The 20,779-nt window shown below is 56.4% G+C and overlaps 3 protein-coding genes across 8 annotated transcripts in view; all 3 read left to right on the plus strand.

Annotated features, from left to right (window-relative positions):
* The window catches only part of POLR2G (RNA polymerase II subunit G), a 197,474-nt gene extending 181,628 nt beyond the window's left edge, over positions 1-15,846 (plus strand). Inside the window, exons 2-9 of one of the 2 annotated variants that reach the window (XM_075061327.1) lie at positions 12,335-12,391; positions 12,809-12,918; positions 13,293-13,452; positions 14,416-14,466; positions 14,554-14,619; positions 14,894-14,965; positions 15,295-15,328; positions 15,623-15,846. In XM_075061327.1, the coding sequence (XP_074917428.1) occupies positions 12,380-12,391; positions 12,809-12,918; positions 13,293-13,452; positions 14,416-14,466; positions 14,554-14,619; positions 14,894-14,965; positions 15,295-15,328; positions 15,623-15,636 (519 nt within the window). In that variant the 5' untranslated portion in view covers positions 12,335-12,379 and the 3' untranslated portion in view covers positions 15,637-15,846. Of the gene's footprint in view, positions 1-12,265; positions 12,392-12,808; positions 12,919-13,292; positions 13,453-14,415; positions 14,467-14,553; positions 14,620-14,893; positions 14,966-15,294; positions 15,329-15,622 lie in introns of those variants that run through there. The other variant, XM_032799540.2, reaches the window with a different exon arrangement.
* The window catches only part of EEF1G (eukaryotic translation elongation factor 1 gamma), an 88,681-nt gene that overhangs the window by 63,124 nt on the left and 4,778 nt on the right, over positions 1-20,779 (plus strand). For 2 of the 4 annotated variants that reach the window (XM_075061326.1, XM_075061325.1), the window contains 3 exons: positions 19,118-19,276; positions 19,980-20,043; positions 20,499-20,641. In XM_075061326.1, the coding sequence (XP_074917427.1) occupies positions 19,118-19,276; positions 19,980-20,043; positions 20,499-20,641 (366 nt within the window). Of the gene's footprint in view, positions 1-17,912; positions 18,016-19,117; positions 19,277-19,979; positions 20,044-20,482; positions 20,642-20,779 lie in introns of those variants that run through there. The other 2 variants (XM_032799516.1, XM_032799525.2) reach the window with 2 other exon arrangements.
* Positions 662-12,073, plus strand: LOC116836065 (5'-3' exonuclease PLD3-like). Of its 2 annotated transcripts, XM_032799433.2 has the most exons (13): positions 662-835; positions 3,773-4,105; positions 4,320-4,418; positions 5,207-5,641; positions 6,147-6,337; positions 6,595-6,778; positions 6,881-6,995; positions 7,175-7,302; positions 7,669-7,869; positions 8,229-8,368; positions 8,864-9,029; positions 9,712-9,811; positions 10,093-12,073. In XM_032799433.2, the coding sequence occupies exons 1-13, from the start codon at positions 695-697 to the stop codon at positions 10,284-10,286; spliced, it is 2,427 nt and encodes an 808-aa protein (XP_032655324.1). In that variant the 5' UTR covers positions 662-694; the 3' UTR covers positions 10,287-12,073. The 2 variants fall into 2 exon arrangements, with proteins under 2 accessions (XP_032655324.1, XP_032655343.1); XM_032799452.2 differs by lacking the exon at positions 5,207-5,641 and having other exon boundaries at positions 663-835.

Genomic DNA, 20,779 nt, shown 5'->3' on the forward strand with positions numbered 1-20,779 from the left:
GTCATTCAATCCCTGTTCCCGTCGATTAGTTTGAGGCGCCCGTCCATCAACTCGACTCATCCGTTGATTGGTTTACCATAAACTGTCACTCTCACTCTCTGCTCGCTGACTGGCCGCAGAAATATATGCTTCAGCCCTTCAGCCGTCTCAACCGACACAGGTCAGACCAGGCTCCTCCCACTGATTGGTCAATCCTTGGTGTCACTCCACCAGGCCCGCCTGGTGATTGGTGAACTAACCTGGCCCGCCATTTCACGTGGGGGCGGGACTTCCGCCTCCATAGTAGCCGAAGAGCGGTGTGCGTGAGGGAGAGGCGGGGTGAGCGACGCGGGAGCTAGGCTGTGCTCTCTCGTGGTTGCGCGGCAGAGCAATTGTCTCTGTTTTCTTGTTATTTGTTCGCTGCGCTCCTCAGCCGTGTCCCGCTCCTCCCCTGCGCGCCTCACCCGGGCGGGGCGGGGTCTCCTCCCCCTCGAGGTGTCCGTGAAAGTCCCCTCGGGCACCAGGCAGCGGGAGGCAGCCGATACCCAACGGTGTGTCCCGGCCCCTCCGTAGGGGTCCCTGCTTCTCTTCCCTGGGGCTCGGGGTGGTGGCGCCTGTCCCCGGCGGGCAGGGGTTCGGCCGCCAGGGGGAGCCGCCCCGCGGGCCCAGGCTGGCGCCTTGCCAGCTGTCACTTCAAACCAGCCCCGGGGTTTGAATGTCAACGGGCGCGGGAACCGGGCCCGCCTCTTCCTTCCCCGTCACTCTCCCGCCCGGCATGAGGAGACGGGGCTCGCTGCGCGCGGGGACTCCCGTGAGGCGCTCCACGCGCCTGGCGCAGAGTAGCGCGGAGGAGCCGGTGAGAGCAGGGGGAGCCCCAGCGGGGGGCTTTGAGGGGGGCGGGACCGGGGAGCCTCGCGGGTCGGGCAGGGCGCCCCGGCTCTGAGCGCGGCCGCTGCCGCCCTGGCCCGGGGCCCTCAGCGCGCTTTAGCTGGTCGATGGGGGGCAGGCTCCGGCCGGCGGGGCGCCCCCGACCCAGCCAGCACCACGGCCCCGCGGGGCGCCTCTCCAGCCCTGGCCGGCGCGCTGGGCTGAGGACTCGGTCCTCCGGGGCAGCCTGGAACTCAGCCTGCGGGGCCAGCAATGCCGGGGCTCCCCCTCCCCCCTCCCAGCTGGTGACTCGCGCGGTCCGAGGGTTTGTCATAGCGCCGGGACCCCGCTGCGCTGGGCAAGGGCCGAACAGGGAGAAGGGCCCGGGCCAGAAAGAGTCAAGCTGTGGAAAAGCTGCGCTGCTCTAGGCTGTGGCTGCCCAACAGCACCGCGACACCGGTGCCTGCAGTTCCCCTGCTGTGACATCCCAGCTTGCTGCAGCGCTGCGTGGGGTTCCACCGAATGGCTGGGTCTGTCGCTGTAATAAATCCTCCCTCCCAGTAGCCTGGGGGTGGGGGGTCTAGCCCAGGCTTAGCTTAGCTCAGCTTAACTGTCTCCTGCGTGTGACTTTTTCACAACCCCGAGGCAGGCGGCTAGATCAAGCCAAGTTTTAGGTGTAGACCAGGCCTTAGTCTCATGTTAATAAACCGTTCAGTGTTTAATCCAAGAGAAAATTGAGGCAATCTGTAACTGCTTGCATAGGGAGGAGAGTTAACAGCAGGTGTCAAAGGCAGACTGCAATGCAATCCAATGGTTGGGAGCTGAAGACTAACTAGAAAGACACGTTTAACAGCTGGTGTAATTAACCATTAGAACAATTTACCCCCTTCCCCTCGCCCCCATGGTGGATCCCTCATCACCTGCAGCCTTTACATTATGACTGGATGATTTTTCTAGTTCTAGTTTCGGTCAACCAGACATTATCGGGTACAGTTGAGTGGGAAGTGATTTTGAGAATTTTCAAGAGTAAAAACCCTCCTGCATTAGGCCAAAGTTATGAATTGAATTTTCTTTTTTTGCTTTGTGTTAATCAAACTGCTTCCTTCTGAGAATTGTGACTTCTTCCTCCACCTTTTTTTCCCAGTGTAAATGAAATTACTTTTCAAAACAAAAACCAGAACTCTGTTTTGAGAATGGGATACTGCAGCAACTTCCCAGTTTGTTTTTCCTTGAAAATTTTCCCCCTCAGGGCAGGAAATTCATTAAACCCAATACCTTTTCAGGAACAGTTGGAGTTCTGACATTTTTGGCCAAAGTGTTTTGTTAATAAATCTCCAGCCAGTGCTAGTTCTGGACTTGAGGCAGGAACTACTGTACAAGGTTTTCTAGCCCGTGCTATGCAAGAGATCAATTTACATGATCAGAGTGGTCCCTTCTGGCTCTAAAATCTCTGACACTGTATTGCCTAGAACTCCAGCCAAGATCAGGACTCTGCAGAGACAGGTGCTTTGTCAACATACAACAAGAGCCACTCCCTGCCCTGGAGAGCTCACACTGTTCTGTACTCAACAAAGGCTGGGAGGGGAAATAGATAGATTTGCCCAATGTCATGTTTTTGGCAGACCCAGGACTAGACCCTAATCCAGTGACCTAGCCACTAAAACACACTGCCTCCCTATGCCTTGGAGCCTCCTTGCCTTAGTGTTGGAATGAAAGAAAATGTCAGCAATTCACTGACATTATCTAACTAAACAGCCTGAATAGAAACCCTGTTTCTGCTCAGAGAGTCAGGTTTCACTTCCTTGTCACTTGTGGTGTCACAAACCCACCAACTCTTCCGTTGCCTGTAGAGCCACTGCAGATGGGCAAGGGCTGAAGTTTTAAGATTTAAAAAAAAAACAAAACAAAACCAAAGTTCATTTTACAAAGAAAACACCCCTCTGTGCCAAGAACAAACTTTCAGCCCCAAGGGGCAATTTCTTATCTGGGATTTAGAGTTACCTTGGGGGAAGTCTCTCACCCAGCAGCCTTAGGGGACTATACTGGAGAGAGGTTTGGGCATCTAGTATCCTCTCCCTCCTGATGCACAGGGTCTCACTGTTCTAAATCTAGTATTGCCAACCCCCAAAACACTAATCAATCAAGAGGCAGGCCAGGTAGCAGGGCTACACAGGCTGGGTTCAGGCCCTGCTACTAGCTCAGTTTTTCTTCCATCTCACATCAAACCACCCCCCATAGCTGGTGTTTTCACAGTACTGCTCTTCTGGGGGTAGTTTAGTACTATAAACCCTCCCCTTATTTCAGTTTATCTGGGCTTCTGCTTGTGTATAGCAGTTCAGCCCTCCTAATAAGCTGCAGCTTAGATTTACTCCTCAACAAATACATATGCCCTCTGTGGCTGCCCCTTATGTTCCCCAGCAGGCCTGGTTTCTAGTTACGTGCCATCCTCAGGGTCCTCTGGTGTAATTCCCTTCACCTGGGGAAGTGTGCTAAGTTTAGCACAGGTGAGGCTGAGCCCCTCCTCCCCCTTAACGGACCAGTTCACCTCTGACCAGCCCCAAGAAATAATGTAATTTAAAAACAAGAATAAATGTATGTTCCTTTTCATTTGAGCTCTTAGGGTCATGCCCAAGTCATGTCTAGGGACTGTTAGGAGCATACCTGGGTCATGTTTTCAAGCTTTTCTCTGCAATCACAAGAGTTAGAAACTTTTTAAAGGGCAAGCTGCAATTCTTACAGAAGCTGAGGCTTTAGGTAAAGTGCTAAATATAATGAGGATTAACAGTGCTGTAAACTACAGTCCCTTGTTAATTTGTAATCTCTGATGAAATTGAGCCTGCAGATGTGGGCAGCTCCCAGCGTCAGTGTCCAGCTCCTATTCTACCTGGGAGAGGAATATTAATCAGGGCCCCACACTCCTCTACAGGTCCTGAGAGAGGTGTCCAGTTCTGAGGGAGGGAGCTTGCCCCTCGTTCTCCAGCCCCGGGCCAGCATCAAGGCCCACAAACTGCATCTTACTCCAGCCCGGGATCCATCGCCCACTCCAGCCAGTGACCCTACCCCCATGCCAGATCTGGAGCCCTCGGCTGGGTCAGCCCTGGAGCCCTTGCCAATATTAACCAGGGAGCCTCCACTGCCCCAGCTCAAGGATGAACCGACCAGGACTGCAATGAAGAGAGGCCTATCCCGGAAGCCAGCAGCAAGGCTGGAGGCTGCCAGGAGCAATAGATGGGTGGCACTGGACCAAGATGCCCACTTGGTGAGTCACTCTGTCTTGTCTGTGCTGGCTTGCATGTCTGGGTCTGGAGTGATCCTGCCCCCATTGTCCCTCATCCCTACTCCACAGGAATTGGAGGTTTGGTGCTGTACAGACCTATGCAGATGGGCTGCTGTCTCCATTAGCCCCATGTAGCGTCTCTCAGAGATTGTGCACTGGCAGAGCTGATATCTGGCTATTTCTGTTTCCCTTCCAGTCACCCTATGTGAGGCTGAAGAGGCTGCAGATCTCAGAGGAGGATGAAGAAAAGGAGGAGCTTTTCCCCACCCGAAGTGAGAGCTCAGGGGAGAAAGAGGTAATGTGGTCCCTCCCTTCTCTAGCCACTATGCCTCAGCCATCCAGGATTTCCCCCTAGAGGTGAGAGTGGTGTTCTGGGTCCACAGTCTCTCTTCTGCTGAGGCTGCCCACAGCGGGACCAGTTAGGAGTAGTTGTGCTGGGGACATCTGCCTGATGGACTGGGGTCAGCAAACAACTATCAGATTAGAATGGGTTTCAGTCACTACTGATCTGGGGCTGGATCAGAGTCAGCACCCCCTAGAGAGAAAAGGCCCCGTGTCCCATTCCCCAGCCTCTTGAGCCAACCAGTCCTCCCTGACGCTGAGGCTGGATCGGAGCTGATGCCTCCTAGCAGCAAAAGGCTCCTTCTCCCATGCCTGACCTGACTGAACCAGCTAGTCCCTCTGCACTGGGACTGGATCAGAGCTGGGGCGCTTTATCAGTGAAAGCCCCATATCCCATTCCCTGGCCCCCGAGCCCTGTAGCCCCATGGACAGTCTGGCCCTCCCATGAGAAATAGGGGTCTTGGGTTGTGGCTCTTGCTGATGCCACCCAGCCTACTCTAGGTGGGATGTGGAGCAGCCTCACTGTGGTTGGCTAGCAGACCCTGACATTAGGCACAGGTAGTGGCTGACCCCAGGTCTCAGGCTCTGCAGCTCCCCTTCTCCCAACTTGTACCCCCTATTGCTCAGTGCTCTTGTAGGCCAGTCTTATCCTTGTACCAGAGGGACAATGCTTGTGGGGCTGGGGGCTGCCTCTCAGCCAGACTAATGACCACCCTTTGGCTTGGCTGTCTCCCACTGCAGAAGCTGAACCTGGACTGGCAAGAGTTCAGAGATGAGACAGCCCAACTGCAGGTGCTGGAGACTGCGCTGCCTGGCTCAGAGACCGCCACTGTCACGGAGATCATGGCCCCCAGGCTGCAAGGCAAAGCGGCCAGCAACACCCCCAGGCTGCAGGGCACAGCCATCTGGCTGCAAGGCGGGGCAGCCAGCAGTCTCCCTGGGCTACAGGGTGGGGCCCCAGGGTTGCAGGACAGGGCGCAGATCAGCACCCCCAGGTGGCAGAGTGCAGCTCCCAGACTGCGGAGTGTGGCACCTGGGACGCCAGGTCTGACAGAAACAGATACTCTCAGGGTGCGGCGCGTTGCCCAAGGAACACCAGCGTTGGCGATGTGGACAGAAACTGCAGCACTCAGGTCACCAGCCCCCAGACCCAAGAGCCCACGGAAGCTGAGCAAGGTAAAGGAGAGATCCACACTTCTGCACTGGAGTGTCCAGGCAGTCTATGTGCTAAGCTCCCTGCTCCATGTCTGCGCTGGGTCCCCAGCATAGTCTCCCTTTAAACAGCTGACCCATTTCCTGACAGCCATGGCAGTTCCCCTCAGAGCCATACCCTAATGCCACAGGCAGGGAAGTAAGAGCTCAGAGTTGCCTTGTCACACTGGCTGGGGGGCAGTCTCAGCCTGTGAGAGGGCATTATTAGCTCAACCGCTGCTGGGTGGAACATTCCCTGCCATGGAGAGCACTGTGCTCAGCAACCTTTCCCTGCAGCATCGGGTTCTGGACACTACTACTTGGAAAAGAGCAGACCTGGTCCAACCAGCCCCTGTTCTGTCCCTGGAAGGGTTGGATGGACACAGATATGGATCCTTGTCCATGAGGCTCCTGGAGAGGTGTCCCTTTGTTATGCTGCTTCCTGCCTCAGGCAGGGCTCCCCACTAAGCGCTATTCTCTCTCTCGTTAGCATTTCCTTTTCTCCTCCACCTGCTGCATCCTTCTTCCCTTCCTGCTCATCTTGGGCTTCTCTGGTTGGTTCCTGTGGGAGCACAGCAGCCCCGTCTCTGTCCTGGGGTTGATGGAGCAATGGCAGCTGGGCTGGAGCCATGTCGCCAGCCTGTGGAGAGAGCCAGAGGAGGAGTGCAGCTCACAGTGCAGGTAAGGGATCCTGCAGGGGGCAGGCTGTCACACGGAGATGGTGGGCAGTAGCACATAGCAACAGCAAGACTCTGCAGGCCGTAGGTAGCAGATGGCTGTGGTTGCCCTTGGACTCAGCAGATCCTTGGAGTGGCAGGGAGCTGGATTTTGCTCTGGTCTCTGCTTCTCCTGGCAAGTACTGATGCCCTCGCTACCCATGTTGAGGAGTCCGTCTCCTAACCCTGCCCATTTCTCCTCTCTCTCTGTGGCTGCTGCAGTTTGGTGCTGGTGGAAAGCATCCCTGTGGGCCTGGATTACAACCTCTCTAGCCCCCGCCACCTCCCCATTTTCCAGGCCTGGATGGACCTGTTGGATGCTGCCAACCGCTCTGTGGACATTGCAGCTTTCTACTTCACTCTCCGGGACTCAGACACGCAGGAGGAAGAACCCTCATCCTGGCAGGTGGGGCTCGGCATAGGCGGAGGGGCCCTTGTCCGCTCCTGTTCTGCGGTGAGAGGGAAGGAAGGGGTTGCTAAGCCATAACACTCATGCTGCTCCCTTTAGGGCAGGCAGGTGTTGGAGAAGCTGCAGGACCTGCCCTCTCGGGGGGTGAAGCTCAACATTGCTGTGAACAGCCCCCAAAAGTCTGACCGAGACACCAAAGAGTTGGCCAGCAAAGGTAACATAGGGGTCGGGATAACCCCCAAGCCTGGGTAGGGATAGGGCATGAGGGGAGGTGTCAGCCCTAGGAAAGGGGCAGACAAGACCCTAGCCAGCTGGGCTGGGATAGCCAGGCTGAGAGAAGTGGGAAAGGATGTCTCTGTGTCATGGCCACTGTTCTGCTGCTGCCCCCTGCAGGTGCAGACATAAAGTATGTGGAGTTGGAGCGCCTGACTGGGGGAATTGTGCACACCAAGTTCTGGGTGGTGGATGGCAAGCACGTCTACATTGGCAGCGCCAACATGGACTGGCGCTCACTGACACAGGTACCACAGTGGGTAGAGGGTGGACAGAGGGGAGGTTACTCACAGGGACTGGCACTTGGGGGAGGTTTTGGGAAGAAGGGAGGTGTGCTCCCAGGGACTAGCGCTCACTGACACAGGTACTGCAAGGTGCATGCAGGGGGACTGAGTGCTCACAGGGACTGGGGCTCACTCTCCTGGGTCCCTGTGGGGCAGGGTTAGGACTGGAGCTGGGGCTCATGTTGGAGTTGGGCTTGGGTGGTGAGGCTGGCTGCCCACTGGGGCTGCACTCACTCTCCTGAGGTTGAGAGTTCAGCCTGGGGCTCCTGTTAGAGCTGGGGCAAGGTCATGTTTGCTGCATGGCTGTTCCCAAACACCCTTGCTTTGCAGGTAAAGGAACTGGGTGCTGTGCTCTACAACTGCAGCTGTGTGGCCGGTGACCTGCACCGAATCTTCGCCATGTACCATGCATTGGGAGGGCAGGGGGCCTCACTCCCGACAGTGTGGCCAGCTTATGTCTCCGCGAAATCCAGCCTCAGCCACCCCCTGAAGCTGCAGCTCAATGGCAGCAGTGCAGAACTGTACCTCTCTGTAAGTGTCCAAGTAGGCTCTCTCAGGTCAGGCAGCTCATCGTGGCTGCTTCCTGGACTCTGTATATCCTGATACCTCCTCTGCCATCCTGGGGCCCGGTGCTCAGCCACTGCCTGCTGGCACTGCTGGGGGTTGCACAATATTGGCACAGGGGCTGGATGGCTCTCCAGTGCATGGGGGGCAGCCACCTAGGACTCCCTGCCAGGAGCCTCTCCTGTTACTCATTCCCCAGAGTCTGTGCTGTGGCATATACACACCCTGTGGGGTTCTGGGCCCCAGAAGGCCCTGTCATTCACTCCTGGATTCTGTGCTAACACACGTCCTGCCTGTCTCTGTACCTGTATGTGTTTGTCTTGCAGAGCTCCCCTCCTGCCCTCTGCTCCACAGGCCGTACCCCAGACCTCACAGCCATTGTCAGCACCATCCAGGATGCCCAGGCCTTTGTCTACATCTCGGTGATGGACTATGTGCCCCAGTGCACCTTCTGTCAGCCCAAGAGGTGGGGGCCACAGGCTGGAGGTGTGGTTCAGGCAGTCAGCTCCCCTGGCATTGTCTCTTCTAGACATAGCTGGGAGTCCCATGCTATCCTCCCCCATGAGACTAGCGGCAGGGACAACCTGGGCTCTGCAGACAGCGAGAGTAGGGAGGAGAGACGGAGGGTCAGACACAAGCTGGCACTAGCAAATGTCAGATAAATGGCTAGGGGGTGGGCAAGGTGGGGCGCTATTACCAGGGAGCTGGGCAGATGCTGTGGGGGGGAGGACTGGGCTATGACCTGGGGACTGGGCTGGTTGGGGGGAGGAGAGGGCAGTTGGGCAGCTCTGACCCAGAGGGTGGGCAGTTGGGAGACCATAGCCTGAGGGCTGGGACCTGGGGGCTGAGCAGTTGTGAGGCTGTGGCCCAGGGTCTTGGCATTTGGGGGGGCTGTGGCTGGGGGGGTGTTGGATGTGAGGTGTCCTGTCCCCTGACCTGGTCTCCTTGGGCTGCCCTCCAGGTTCTGGCCAGTCATTGATGATGCACTGCGTGCTGCGGCCTGCAACAGGCACGTGAAGGTGAGGTTGCTTATCAGCTGCTGGCAGCACTCAGATCAGTCCATGTTCCTGTTCCTGGAGTCGCTCAGTGTCCTCAGCCAGGAGCCTCTGGGCTGCCCGATTGAAGTGGTGAGTCCTGGAGTGGTGCAGGAATAGGGACCTGAAGTGCCTGGGGCTGGAGCTGGCTGGATCCTGAGGGGACCTTTCCACTCCATGACTCAGCCCAGGGGCCAGCTGGTAGGAAGTTCTCTGTGTATCAGTGCCCTGCATTGGCAAGGGGTCACAGATTACCTGTGTAATCTTCTTCAATCTTTGTGTTGAAAAGTTCCCAATTAATATTAAGTTGTTTAAAGCTAAAATGCAATAAAACCCATTTTAGTTTTCAGTTTTGAGCCTCTAGTCAGTTACAGAAAATGTATTTAGTAGAGGACCACTAGGTGGCACTTTGAATGCTACAACCAAACTTAAAAAGAAAAATCCTTAGATAAGCAAACAGGCACGCTATTATCACTTACACAGTACTACAGTCTTAGGCCAGGTCTACACTATAAACTTACATTGGAATAATTACATTGCTCATCCAGGGTTGTGTCCTTGCTAACTCTTACTTTCTCATAACATGGTATCTCCAGCTTATCTCTAACTTTCTCACACTAGCATTGTAAGTTTCCCATACTCCTCTACACTTAGGTTTTGGGCCTAAGTTAGCTTAACTTCTACTTATTTCTTAACCTAAACCATCCTTTATAGGTTATACCAGGACATGCTGGACCTGTAGGCTCAAAGGTGACTTTGTGTTTGTCTCTTTCAGAAACTATTTGTTGTCTCCGCATCGGTTGAGCAGAAACCCATTCCCTTCTCCCGTGTCAACCACAACAAGTACATGGTGACCGACCGCCTGGCCTACATTGGTGTGTGCCTCTCCAGCTATAGGGTGGAGGGGGATCAGCCCAGGGGTCTGGAATCATAGGCTAAGGAGGCCAGGGAAGTCATCACTGGGACCAGTTACAGCATCTCAGAGTCCAGTGATGGGTGGGAGTGTTGGGAGCCAAGAGTCCTGGGTTCTTCCTCAGAACTGGGAGGGGAGTGGGGTTCAGTGGGTTAGAGCAGAGGAGGGGTGTTAGCCAGGATGGGGCCCCTGAATGAGTCTGTTGATTCCCTGCAAACTTGATGTTTGCTCCTCTCTTGGCAGGCACCTCCAACTGGTCTGAGGATTACTTCACCAACACTGCAGGGGTGGGGCTGATCGTCAACCAGAGTGAGGCTGCCCCTGGGGTTACCCAGCTCACCTTGCGGGAGCAGCTGGAGGCTGTGTTCCATCGGGACTGGAGCTCTCCCTACTCACAGCCACTCAGCCCCAAGCCCAGCTGTGCTGCCAAGAACTGAGAGCAGTTAGTTCCCTGCCCGAATGCTGGGCCAGGCCCAGGACATTTGCAGCCTCCCTTGGAAATCCAGCCCCATGGCAGCTTGCATCAGACTGCTTCTGCTCTCCCCTGCTCCAGGAGGGATCCCACTAGCCAAAGAAGGACCAATGCAGGCAGCAGCAATGAAACACCCGAGGGGGGCCCTGGATGCCAGCATGTGACTTGTCAGCATTTAGTGCCGTGGCTACGCTCTGAAGCTGGGGGTTTGGGGCCCTGGCACGTGGACATTAGCTAAATCTCAGGCATAGGTGCCAACTTGGTGGGTGCTCTGGGGCTCAAGCACCGACAGGAAAAAAAAAAAGGGGGGGGTGCTGCTATTGGGTGGGGCCTGTGACTGGCCCCGAAACAGTTATTTGGCAACTAACGGGAGGCATTCTGGGGAGGGTAAAGAGGACAAGCAGCAGGCAAGAGGGTTGCGGGGGAGGGGAGGATTGGAGGCGCAAGCAACAAGAAAAACAACTCAGTGCCTATGGTCTCAGGGTCTAAAACCCTCTCCCAGAAGGGATGGGCACCTTCATGGGGAGAGGAGCTAGCCTTATATTTTATTTGGGAACTGAACTTCTCCAGTTTCATTACAGGTATTTGTTTTAGGTGGGTCCCACTTACAGGTGCTGGATTAGAACCTGGCTTCCTGCACTCAGGGCTGGGGGAGGAAAATAAGTCTTGGGGAAGTGGCAGAAAGAAATAGGAACAAAAGTAGTTCATAGGCTGCAAGCCAGTGCAAAGTGGCACTGCCCCAGGGCTGAATGGAGGGGCTGGTTGCAGCAGTGCCCCAGGGCCAGATGTGTCTTGCTGTATTGCAGGGGCCTGGGCCCTTGTCCTTTGGCCATGTCAGCTGTGATGCCATTTTAGCGGCTGAACTGATGCAGATTTGGAGAATACAGTTTGGTGTGTGGAGAGCGATACAGCCAGCACCGAGAGCTGGGTGCTACAGCTGTGGCCATAGGTGCCAGAGGAACAAAGAACCACAGCCACCTAAAAGCACTTAAATGCAAAATGTCTGGGTTTAATCTGTCCCTTGATCTGTCTTGGTCTCAAAGTGCTAAGGGTTGCAGATCTCCAAAGGCCTCCCATCTCTTTGTGAACTGATAGGCTCACCTCTGGGGCAGGGTGATTATGGCTCAGAGACAATCTTCCAGGAGGTGGGGTAGGGCTCAGAGAGGGTCTCCCCCTCTTTCCAGGATTGCCGATCCATTTATTGTATTGCTTACCATAGAGGATATTGCACTAGTTTAGAGAAGTGGCTTAAGGGGCTGAGCGTGTGTGTTTAATGTGGGGCAGGGTCCATGTGTGTATGTGTGGATCTGAGCACTTGGTGCTCTCAAACCAAGATGCTAGGTGTGCATGGGGAATGGGAAGTGGTGGTGGGGGTTTGCTGGGGGAGGGGCAGGCAACAGAAAGCTGTGACATACTGTGAGAGGCAGCCCCCTGAAATCAACTCCCAGGAGCCACAATCAGGGAGTTGTTGCAGGGGTATCATGGCCCCCTTAGTGGGTGAATTTCAAGGAGTTGAAAGGGGTGGCTCCCTGTGATTGGGGATTCAGAGGGATGAGGTCCTGTGGGTCAATCCTGGTTGGGGATGGGGGGTCTCAGACTGGGATTTGGGGTAGGAATTACAGGGCTCCCACGAGCTGTGGCGGGGACAGCCCGGGCGGCGCTGGGGGCGGGAGCTGCTGACCCGGGCACGTGGGAAAGGTACGGCTTTTCAGAGTTTATTTTTGTACCTGACTGCCCAATAAAACGGGATTTGAGATAACGCCTCCTGTCAATCCCTGTGCTCCCCGCCCTTCGGTTTGTTAATCGCGGTTTCCCTCCTACTCTCTCACGTGCCAGACCCCGAGCTCCCCCTGGCGTCCTCTGGTCAACGCGGCAGCCGCTCCCTGGCGGCTGCCATGATACTATCGGCGCCCATGTGACTGCGAGGAGCGCTTGCGCACAACCCTACAGGTTACTGTTTCTTTGAGGGGCGGGGCTCCCGTGGAGCAGTGAGGAAGGAGCTCGGGGAGGGGATTGTGACGAGTTCCTGCCGGTCCTCACTCCTGACACGCTTGGAAGATGTTTTATCACGTGAGTGACGGGCTCCCCGCCGGGGTCAGCTCCCTCTCCCCCTGCACCGGGGCCTGGGACAACTCTTCCCCCCCACCCCCGCCGGGGCCTGGACAGCCTTCCCGCCCCCCCGGGGCCTGGACAGCCTTCCCCCTGAGGGTCAGCTGCTTCCCCTGCCAGGGCCTGGATAACCCTCCCCCCGGGGGTCAGCTTCCCACCCCACCCCCCAGCAGCGCCTGGACAGCCTCCCCCCAGATCCAGGGGTCTCAGCAGCCACTGTTCCCTCTGCCCGAGGGGGCACTAGGGCCCTGCCCCATCGTGCACTGCTCAATCTGCTGTGAGATAGGGGAGGGAGGGTTTGGCTGATGGTTGCATCCCTTCCCCTCTCAGTGACAGGCCTCTCCTGTGCCCCCTCACCCCCATTTCCTGCTTCCATAGATCTCCCTGGAGCACGAGATTCTGCTGCATCCACGCTACTTCGGGCCCAATCTCCTCAACACTGTCAAGCAGAAGCTGTTCACGGAGGTGGAGGGGACCTGCACGGGCAAGTGAGTAGGGGCAGGAGAGTATGGAGGATAGGCCATTGTGGGGTTGGAGGGTGCGGCTAGTGGGGGGTATAGATGGAGGTAATGAGGCTGGGGGTGATGGGAATGTGTGTGTGTGGAGGGAATGGGAAGCAGTGGGGTGGTGGGAACGGAGGGAGGGGATGGGAGATCCCGGGCAGGTGCAGATGCATGGAAGGAAGAAGTGGGAGTTGGAAAAGGAGGGGGGTTGCTGTTTTTGGAGGGACCCTAAGACTAGCCCCTGAGGTGAGTGTGAGAAGCTCCCTCTATAACAGGACCTTGGTGCCCTGCTCCTTCTCTGGCCCCCGTTTCCTCTGCCTTGGCACTCTCTAACAGAGCTGGTTCCTACTCTTCCCCAGATACGGCTTTGTCATTGCAGTCACCACCATTGACAACATTGGGGCAGGCGTCATCCAGCCGGGCCGTGGCTTTGTGCTCTACCCCGTCAAGTACAAGGCCATTGTCTTCCGGCCCTTCAAGGGAGAGGTGGTGGATGCTGTGGTGACGCAGGTCAACAAGGTAACACGGTGCTTTGGGCCTGTGTGTGTGGATTTGGGGAGTGTAAGGTCAGAAGGGACCATTAGATCATCTTGTTCGCCCTCCTGTATAACACAGGCCAGAGAATCTCACCTGGACACCCCTGCATTGAATTTATTCACTTGAGTCCTTCAGTGACTAAATTGTTGTGAGCCCCAGGCAGAGAACGGGAGAGTTTGAGCAGCCACCAATGCTGAAAGGCCGTGCAGTGGCAGCGAATTGATTTGGCAAAATATGCCCAGATGATCCTAGCAAGTGACCCACATGCTATGCTGCAAGGGAAGGCAAAAAGCACTGAAGGTCCCTGCCAATCTGACTGGTGAGGGGAAATGCCGCCTTGGCCCCCAGACTGGTGATCTGAGCATGGTGCCCCAGCCAGGCATTTAGAAAAAGGATTCTCTGGACCACCTCAAAGCACTGGCCCACTATGCCTAGTGAGCCGTCTCTAGCAGTGGCTGATCTCTGATGCTTCAGAGGAAGGTGCAGTGGGGGAGGGGGCCATCCTACCACAACCCAACCCAGATTGTGCGTTGGGAGGAAAATGTTCCTTCTTGACCCCTGCAATTGATTGGGTGAAGATCTGAAGCATGAGATTAGATTATAATCATAATACTGAGCTACAAGTGTTTGTGGCCAATGCAAACAATCCTGTTCTCCTCCAGGCCCATGAAGGAAAGGGGTGGATAGGGGGATTCGTGGAACTAAGCCAGGGCGTGGGTCCCTGGCTTGAGACCATAGGGTGTCCCCTGTGCTAAGGATTTAGGAGCCCCAGAGCAGATCAGGAAGGGATGTGCAAGGGCTCTTGGGCCCCTGACTGTGGTGTCTGGGTGCCAGGGTGTGAGCAGTGGGTGTCTTGGGCCTGGAGGTGGGTGTGGCTATTGGTGGGAGAACGGGATAACTCCTATGCCTATGTGCTAATGGAAGCACTGCTTGCACTCTCCACAGGTTGGGCTCTTCACCGAGATCGGGCCCATGTCCTGCTTCATATCTCGACATGTAAGTAGGGTGCTGGGGAGGGGGAGCTTGGGAAACAAGTTAGGGGTGGGGTGATATTTGGGGAACTAACTCCTGTTCTCTTCTCAGTCCATTCCCTCCGAGATGGAGTTTGACCCAAACTCCAACCCTCCCTGCTACAAGACAGTGGATGAGGTGAGTCCTGGGTGGATGGTGCTTTGCAGGGAGCTTGGGATGTAATGGGGGTAGTTGGAGGTGTCTGGAGAGGGAGGGAGACCTAGCTGGGGGCAAGGGAGACCTGTGGAGCAGGCTTGTGAATGGTGGGGGAGAATTTTGCTTTCCCTGTATCAGACATACTTTACTTACTGGAGTTAAGTGCAACTCTGAGTTTAGCCTTTTCTGCCTCGGTCTGTCTGAGAAGGGGAGGAAGCTCGTAAATGGGTCTCACTCTAGTGCTGCATGTCTCTAGGACATCGTGATCCAGCAGGATGATGAGATCCGGTTGAAAATCGTGGGGACCAGAGTGGATAAGAATGACATTGTGAGTCTTTGCCTCCTTCGAATATGCTTTGTGCCTGTGTGCGTGCAGATCCCTAGCTCTCAGCAAAGAACGGGGCAGGAGCTCCTGGCTACTCCACCCCAGCCTCTCCCAGCAAGGGGTACTGGAGGGAGCAGGGCATGAGGGCTGGCTGTGGGGGAGCTCCCAACTGCTCCTAGCCTGGGAGCTGTAAGGACTGGGGCAGGAGGGCTGGCTTGTTCATTCCCAGTCTTTCCCACAAGGGGGTGCTAGGGGGTGAGCAGTGGTGTGCAGGCTGGGACAACTCACACAGTCTCTTTGCTGCCGCACTAATCTCTCTGTTTGGTTTGCAGTTTGCCATCGGTTCCCTTATGGATGATTATCTGGGTGAGTGTTCCCTGTAGGCTGGGAGGGAGAGTAACCAGATAGGCTGGGCTGGCTGAGTTCACATTGGGTTTGGGTGGATCTTTTACTCCAGAATGTTTCTGCAGTATTGGCTCTTGCACTAGAAGTAACCGCTCGCAGTCTCTGCCATAGGATGGCTTGACACTGGTGACAGTGGGGGGTCTCCCCGGGGGTTGGGGGGATTAGGATGAGGGGAAGGGGCTGAGCTGCACCTCCTGGGGTCAGGGCTCTGCTTGCTCTTGGTTTCAACCTCCTCTCTCTGTGTTTCTCACACAGGTCTTGTGAGCTGAAATACAAATCCATCCCTCTCGCTGCGTGTCTGGGCTCCAGTTGGGAAGCAGCTGAGCTGCATCCAGGCCAGACCTGCTCCCTGCACCTACTGCTGTATTTATAGTGTACAGATCCCCTCCCCTCCACTCAGCAGCTGGGAGTTGGGGGTGTGGCTGATATACCAGAGCTTCCTCCTTCACCTCCAATAAAAGTTCCTTTGCTTTAATAAAGTAGCATTTTGTGTCTCAACCTGCAAAGCAGGGCCAGCTGCCTTGGGTGGGGCTCAGCCCTTTCCTGAGCATGAAGGGGGCTGTCCTGCTGTCCAGCACTCCAGATACTTGGCACCTCAGCCTTACATGTAACAAGGGAGATGCAATGGACGGTGCAGCTGTTTAGACTATGCCATGTGACCTGTTGCACAGCTGCCAGTCTGCCTTTCCCAGAGAGCATTACTGTCTGTATCCTGGCTGTGCCCCTGGGGCTCTATACACACAGCCAGTCCCTGCCCCACCAGAGCTTACACCATAAAGGACAAGGTGGATGCACAGATACAGGCAGACCACCAAGCAGCACTGGGGAGGCGGTCTGGGCTGTGATGTTATAAGGCAGGGAAACGGCTACCCCTGAGTCAGTGCAAGGATCCTGGATTGTGCATCCCAGGCCTTGGCTAGCCCGTGAGTCCCACATGCTACTCACACCAACCTGCCCCAAAGACCGCTCTGGTTGCTCTTTGCTGCTGGCTTTGTCTGCAGGGCTGGGGAGTCTGTGTGAAAAGGACAGAGGGAGATGGACAGATTGGGGCAAGCTCTGCTCCAGAGCACTGCTGGCCAGGACCTTTGTCACCCATCCAGCAATCCCCTCTCCAGCCCCTGCCATCTGGCACTCTGGGCCTAGCTGGGGTTGTGCTGGGGAACTGGTGCAGGAGCTCTGATGCCTGATTATGGTGTCTGGCCTGGAAGAGAGCAAGCTAGGGTAGGAGCTGTGTACCACAGACATGCAGGGGCAGCCCTGGTGCTGGGTAAGAGCCCCCATGGTCTAGAGCACAGTGCCAGAGCAAGCAGTGTATCACAGAGCCAGCAACCATGGGCCCAACTGGGTCTCCCAGCCCTGCCTCTCACCCTGGGCAGCCAGGTACTGCCAGCTGCCCCCTCTTCCCCTGCCAGGTACTGCCAGCTGCCCCCCAGGTGGCCCTTTATCACCAGTGTCAGTTATAATGGTGCCATGGAGCCAGGCCCATGCTCAGAAAGAGCCCCAGCCTGCTTTGCTTGCACTGTGCTCTGAGAACCTGCCAGCCCACTGGCTCTCTTCCCCACCCCCCAGGTCACCACTTGCTCCTCTCAGCCAGCCACCGGCTGGCCGAGGAATCCTCTCCACCACCTGCTGGCTTCTCTCTGCCCCCTGCCTGGACCCTAGTGCACCTCCAGCTCTGGGAGGCAGTCTCTGCTTCCCACCACCTGTAGGGCCCCCCACCTGTCTCCCTGGACCCGGGATTGGTGCAGAAGTCTGGCCAGTCTTGGCGGGGTGGGATCTTGGCTGGGCCCCTTGCTGATCTTGCCACTCTAGGGCCAGAGAGATTCCCCATCCTCGGACAGGTTCTGACTGCACCAGCAACCCAGCTTGGCAGACACAGTCACCTCCCAGCAGGGTTGGTGAGTATGGCCGGGAAGCAGGCTGTGGGGGAGTGTGTCTCTTGGAGTGCTGCTGGGTTGTGAGGGGGTGCGGAAGATCTCTGTGTTGGGGCACTAGGGACTGGAGGTTCTGTGTGGGGTGCTGGGCAGTTGTGGCAGGGTCTAGGGAGGCACTGGGCATAGTGGGTTTGGGAAGGCTCTGGCCACAGGGAATTGGGTGTGTGTGTGTGTGGTGCAGGCTGCACTGTGCAGCATGGGCCATTGTGCATCTGGCAACTACTGGTTTGTAAATAGTGCCCTTGCCCTGGCTGGCTCCTCACTCTGGGGACTGACCACCCCCTGCCACACCATGCTCCATTGCCCCCATGGGGGCCTATGCAAGGTTAATCAGGCCCTTTTTATCACCCTGGGGCCCTGAGAATTCAGGGGCAAGTGGGGGGTTATCGGGGGGAGGGGGGCGTGTGGCTAACTCAGGACGCGAAGCACCCAGAGGGATGAGCTGCAGAACGCCCATGTGGTTGGAGTTTTAAACCCATTCCTGTTCCCTCCCATTGCGCAGCTCCCTCTGCACGTGACGCAGAAGCCCGCATCCTGTTGCCTCTCTAAAGCCCCGCCCCCTTGGTGACACCCTATAAAGGCGCCGCGCAACGGTCTGTCGTGCTGTGACTGGGTGTGCGGCGTCTCGCTTTGCGGTTCTTTTCCCTTTGCTTTACGGTGGTCCCGCCCCGGGCTCCTCCCTTTTCTCTGCTAGCTAAGATGGCGGTGGCCGGGGTGAGTGTGTCGCCTCTGTGGGTTCTCCGCCCCCCTCTGGGCAATCCGTTTCCATCCGCTCCTGGGGGGCTGGTCGGGGCCTGGGGGAATGGCAGCGCTTGGGCAGGGGTGGGCTCGTCTGCCTGAGGGTGGTATTGTGGGGGACCTTGCGGGACAGGCTCCAAGGCGGGGGTGGGGGGCTTGGCTGCTGCAGGAGAGTTGGGGCTGGTGCTCAGGGGCCAGGGTGGGGGAATGGGGAGCGTGCGGTTAGGGGAGACGGCAGCGGCGGGCGTGGGTTTGGAGGCCCCCGTAGCTGGGGGGCAGTTTGGAGGGGGTGTTGATTTCGTGTCTGCCTATGGTGGGAGGTATTGGGGGGGAGGCCCTATCTCTTGGGAAGGAGGTGGCTGCCCTAGGATTAAGGTATTGGCGGGGGGGAGTGTGGTGCTGATGAGGCAGGGGAGGGGAGTCTTTCTGGGTGTACGGGGGTCCTTGGAGACTCCTGTACTGGATTCTACTGTTCTTGCATGTCTCTTTGATGGAGAGATGCAATGGCCAAGGGGAGTGGGTGTTGGCTTAGGTGTCTAGTGAGTGGGGTGGGGGCAATAGATAAGGGTTGGCCCAGGGTGATGAGTTTGTATAGAGAGACAAGACTTTTTGGTGCCTGGCAAAGCTGGCAGTGAAGATGAGTGGATGGGGGTGTGCCCCAGAGTGCTTGGGTTTCTGATAGGGTAGTTATCTTTGTGCATATATGGGGGACCCTGAAGCGAAGGGGGCATTTGATCTGGGGTGCTGAGGATTTCTGTGAGAGAGGGGAAATCTGGGAGGTGGATGGAAGGAGAGTGGCTGTGAGAGATGGTGTTGTCTTTGAATTGGTGACAGGGCCTGGGGTGGATGAAGGAAGCCACTGTCTGTTAAATGGGGGGAGGGAGTACCTGGGGTGACCATGGCAGATGAGGGGGCTTTCTGGGTGAGTTCTGGGGTGGTAAAATCAGCATTGTCGGGGCTTGGTTTAAGAAGGAAGGTCTTCCTGGGGGACAGAGGAGAAGGAGGGTGAACCAGAAGACAGATCTTGGTGATCTGCTCCTGCATTTTTCATCCCTTGTTCATTTTCTGTGTTCTTCAGACTCTCTACACCTATCCTGAGAACTGGCGGGCATTTAAAGCCCTCATTGCTGCCCAGTACAGTGGGGCTAAGATCAAGGTCCTCTCCACCCCACCTCAGTTCCACTTTGGGCAAACCAACAAGACACCTGAGTTCCTGAAGAAATTCCCCGTTGGGAAGGTAACAGTATTTCATGTGTATCCTTATACTGAGTGAAGAGCATTGCTGGGGTAGTGCCAAGTTTCCAGTAATGAGTCATTCAGATTAGAGAAACAGGTGTCCTCTGGGGTCACTCTGTCCCTCCCTCTAGCCTCCATGTGCTGGGTATATGATGGCTGGGGAGGCCTGGTCTGGCAGAGGGGCAGACCAGCTGCAAACAGTGCTGCATTGAATCTCCTGGTGTCAAAGGAAATGTTGATAACTAGAGTGTGGTGAAGCTGCTCATGTCACTTTACCCCTTGGGCAGCCCATAGGTGACAGCTGTGCACTGACTGCTCATGGTACTTGGGAAATGAGCTGTGGAGGGACAAGCCCTGAGCAGCCTTCTCTTCTCTCTCCCCCACCCACCCCCCTGCATGCTTTCCCTGCTGTAAGCCACTCCATCCCCCAGGGGTGGGTGTCTAATGGGGAAGGAAACAGCAGAAGGGCTTCCTTGGTGCCTGCTGGAAGGCCTGAATGCCTCCCTCCTTGCCACCCTGTGATGCCATCTGAGAGCTGCTCCTGTGGAATGCTGGATGTCAGCAGGGTTGAGATGGTCTTGGGTGACCAGTATGTTGGCCCTTGGGGGAGGGGAAACAGCTAGTGTGGCTGAGGGGCAGGGTGCTGCACAGGTGGGTAAAAGCCTCGGTTGCTCATAAGGGGTGCAATGGTGCTTGCTTTCTAGGTTCCTGCATTTGAAGGGGCTGATGGATTCTGCGTGTTTGAGAGTAACGCCATCGCACACTATGGTAATTGCCAGGGGGCTGCCCCCAGCACCTGAAGGGAGACTTAATGGAAAGAACATACCCTGTGCAGCTTGTACCTGGCAGTAAAGTTAGGGTGTCTCTGACCCCATCCAGCTGCTTCTGCTTCTGCTGCTGTCCGTGCTGGGCTCAGTGGAGTAAGCAGTGCATTGGCCAGCTCCTTACTGTGTCCAGCGCACCTGTAGTCGGGTCAGTGCCTGTGGACTTACTAGATCTGTAGTGTCCTTGGGCTGGGCTGGACTCTTCCCACAGCTGGCTCTGCCAGGGCAGTTCTGCTTCACTTCCCCTAATGGTAGCCCCACTCCTGGGGCAGGTAGTGCCTCTGCTGCCGGGGGTGGGGGTGGGGATGGTGGGTGTGTGTTGATTTGGAGGATGTATGTCTTGGCTGGGTGGGGTTGATGTCTCTCCCCGTCCCGGTGACCAGCTGGCTCTGGTTCCAGTCAGTAATGACGAGCTGCGGGGATCCACCAAGGAGATAGCTGCCCAGATCATCCAGTGGGTGAGCTTTGCTGACAGTGACATCGTCCCTCCTGCCAGCACCTGGGTCTTCCCTACGCTGGGCATCATGCACTACAACAAGCAGGTCAGTTGGGGGTGGGGCAGGTAGCTTGTGCTCTCCTCCAGTGAATGGTCGCAGCCCCAGGACCTGGCCAACCCCTTGCTGCCCCTGTGTACACATGGGAGTCCTGCAAGTTTCCACTCTTGATACTTCTGTTCACAA

This window comes from Chelonoidis abingdonii, unplaced genomic scaffold (genome assembly GCF_003597395.2).
Source record: "Chelonoidis abingdonii isolate Lonesome George unplaced genomic scaffold, CheloAbing_2.0 scaffold0008, whole genome shotgun sequence".
Taxonomy (NCBI): Eukaryota; Metazoa; Chordata; order Testudines; family Testudinidae; genus Chelonoidis; species Chelonoidis abingdonii.

What these genes read in the sequence shown, in the direction of transcription:
- LOC116836065 (XM_032799433.2), top strand. Translation starts at nt 695, where the DNA reads ATGTCAACGGGCGCGGGAACCGGGCCCGCCTCTTCCTTCCCCGTCACT. An exon ending in AGAGTAGCGCGGAGGAGCCG is followed by an intron (nt 836 to 3,772) that starts GTGAGAGCAGGG and finishes ACTCCTCTACAG; the next exon opens with GTCCTGAGAGAGGTGTCCAG. An exon ending in TGGACCAAGATGCCCACTTG is followed by an intron (nt 4,106 to 4,319) that starts GTGAGTCACTCT and finishes TTTCCCTTCCAG; the next exon opens with TCACCCTATGTGAGGCTGAA.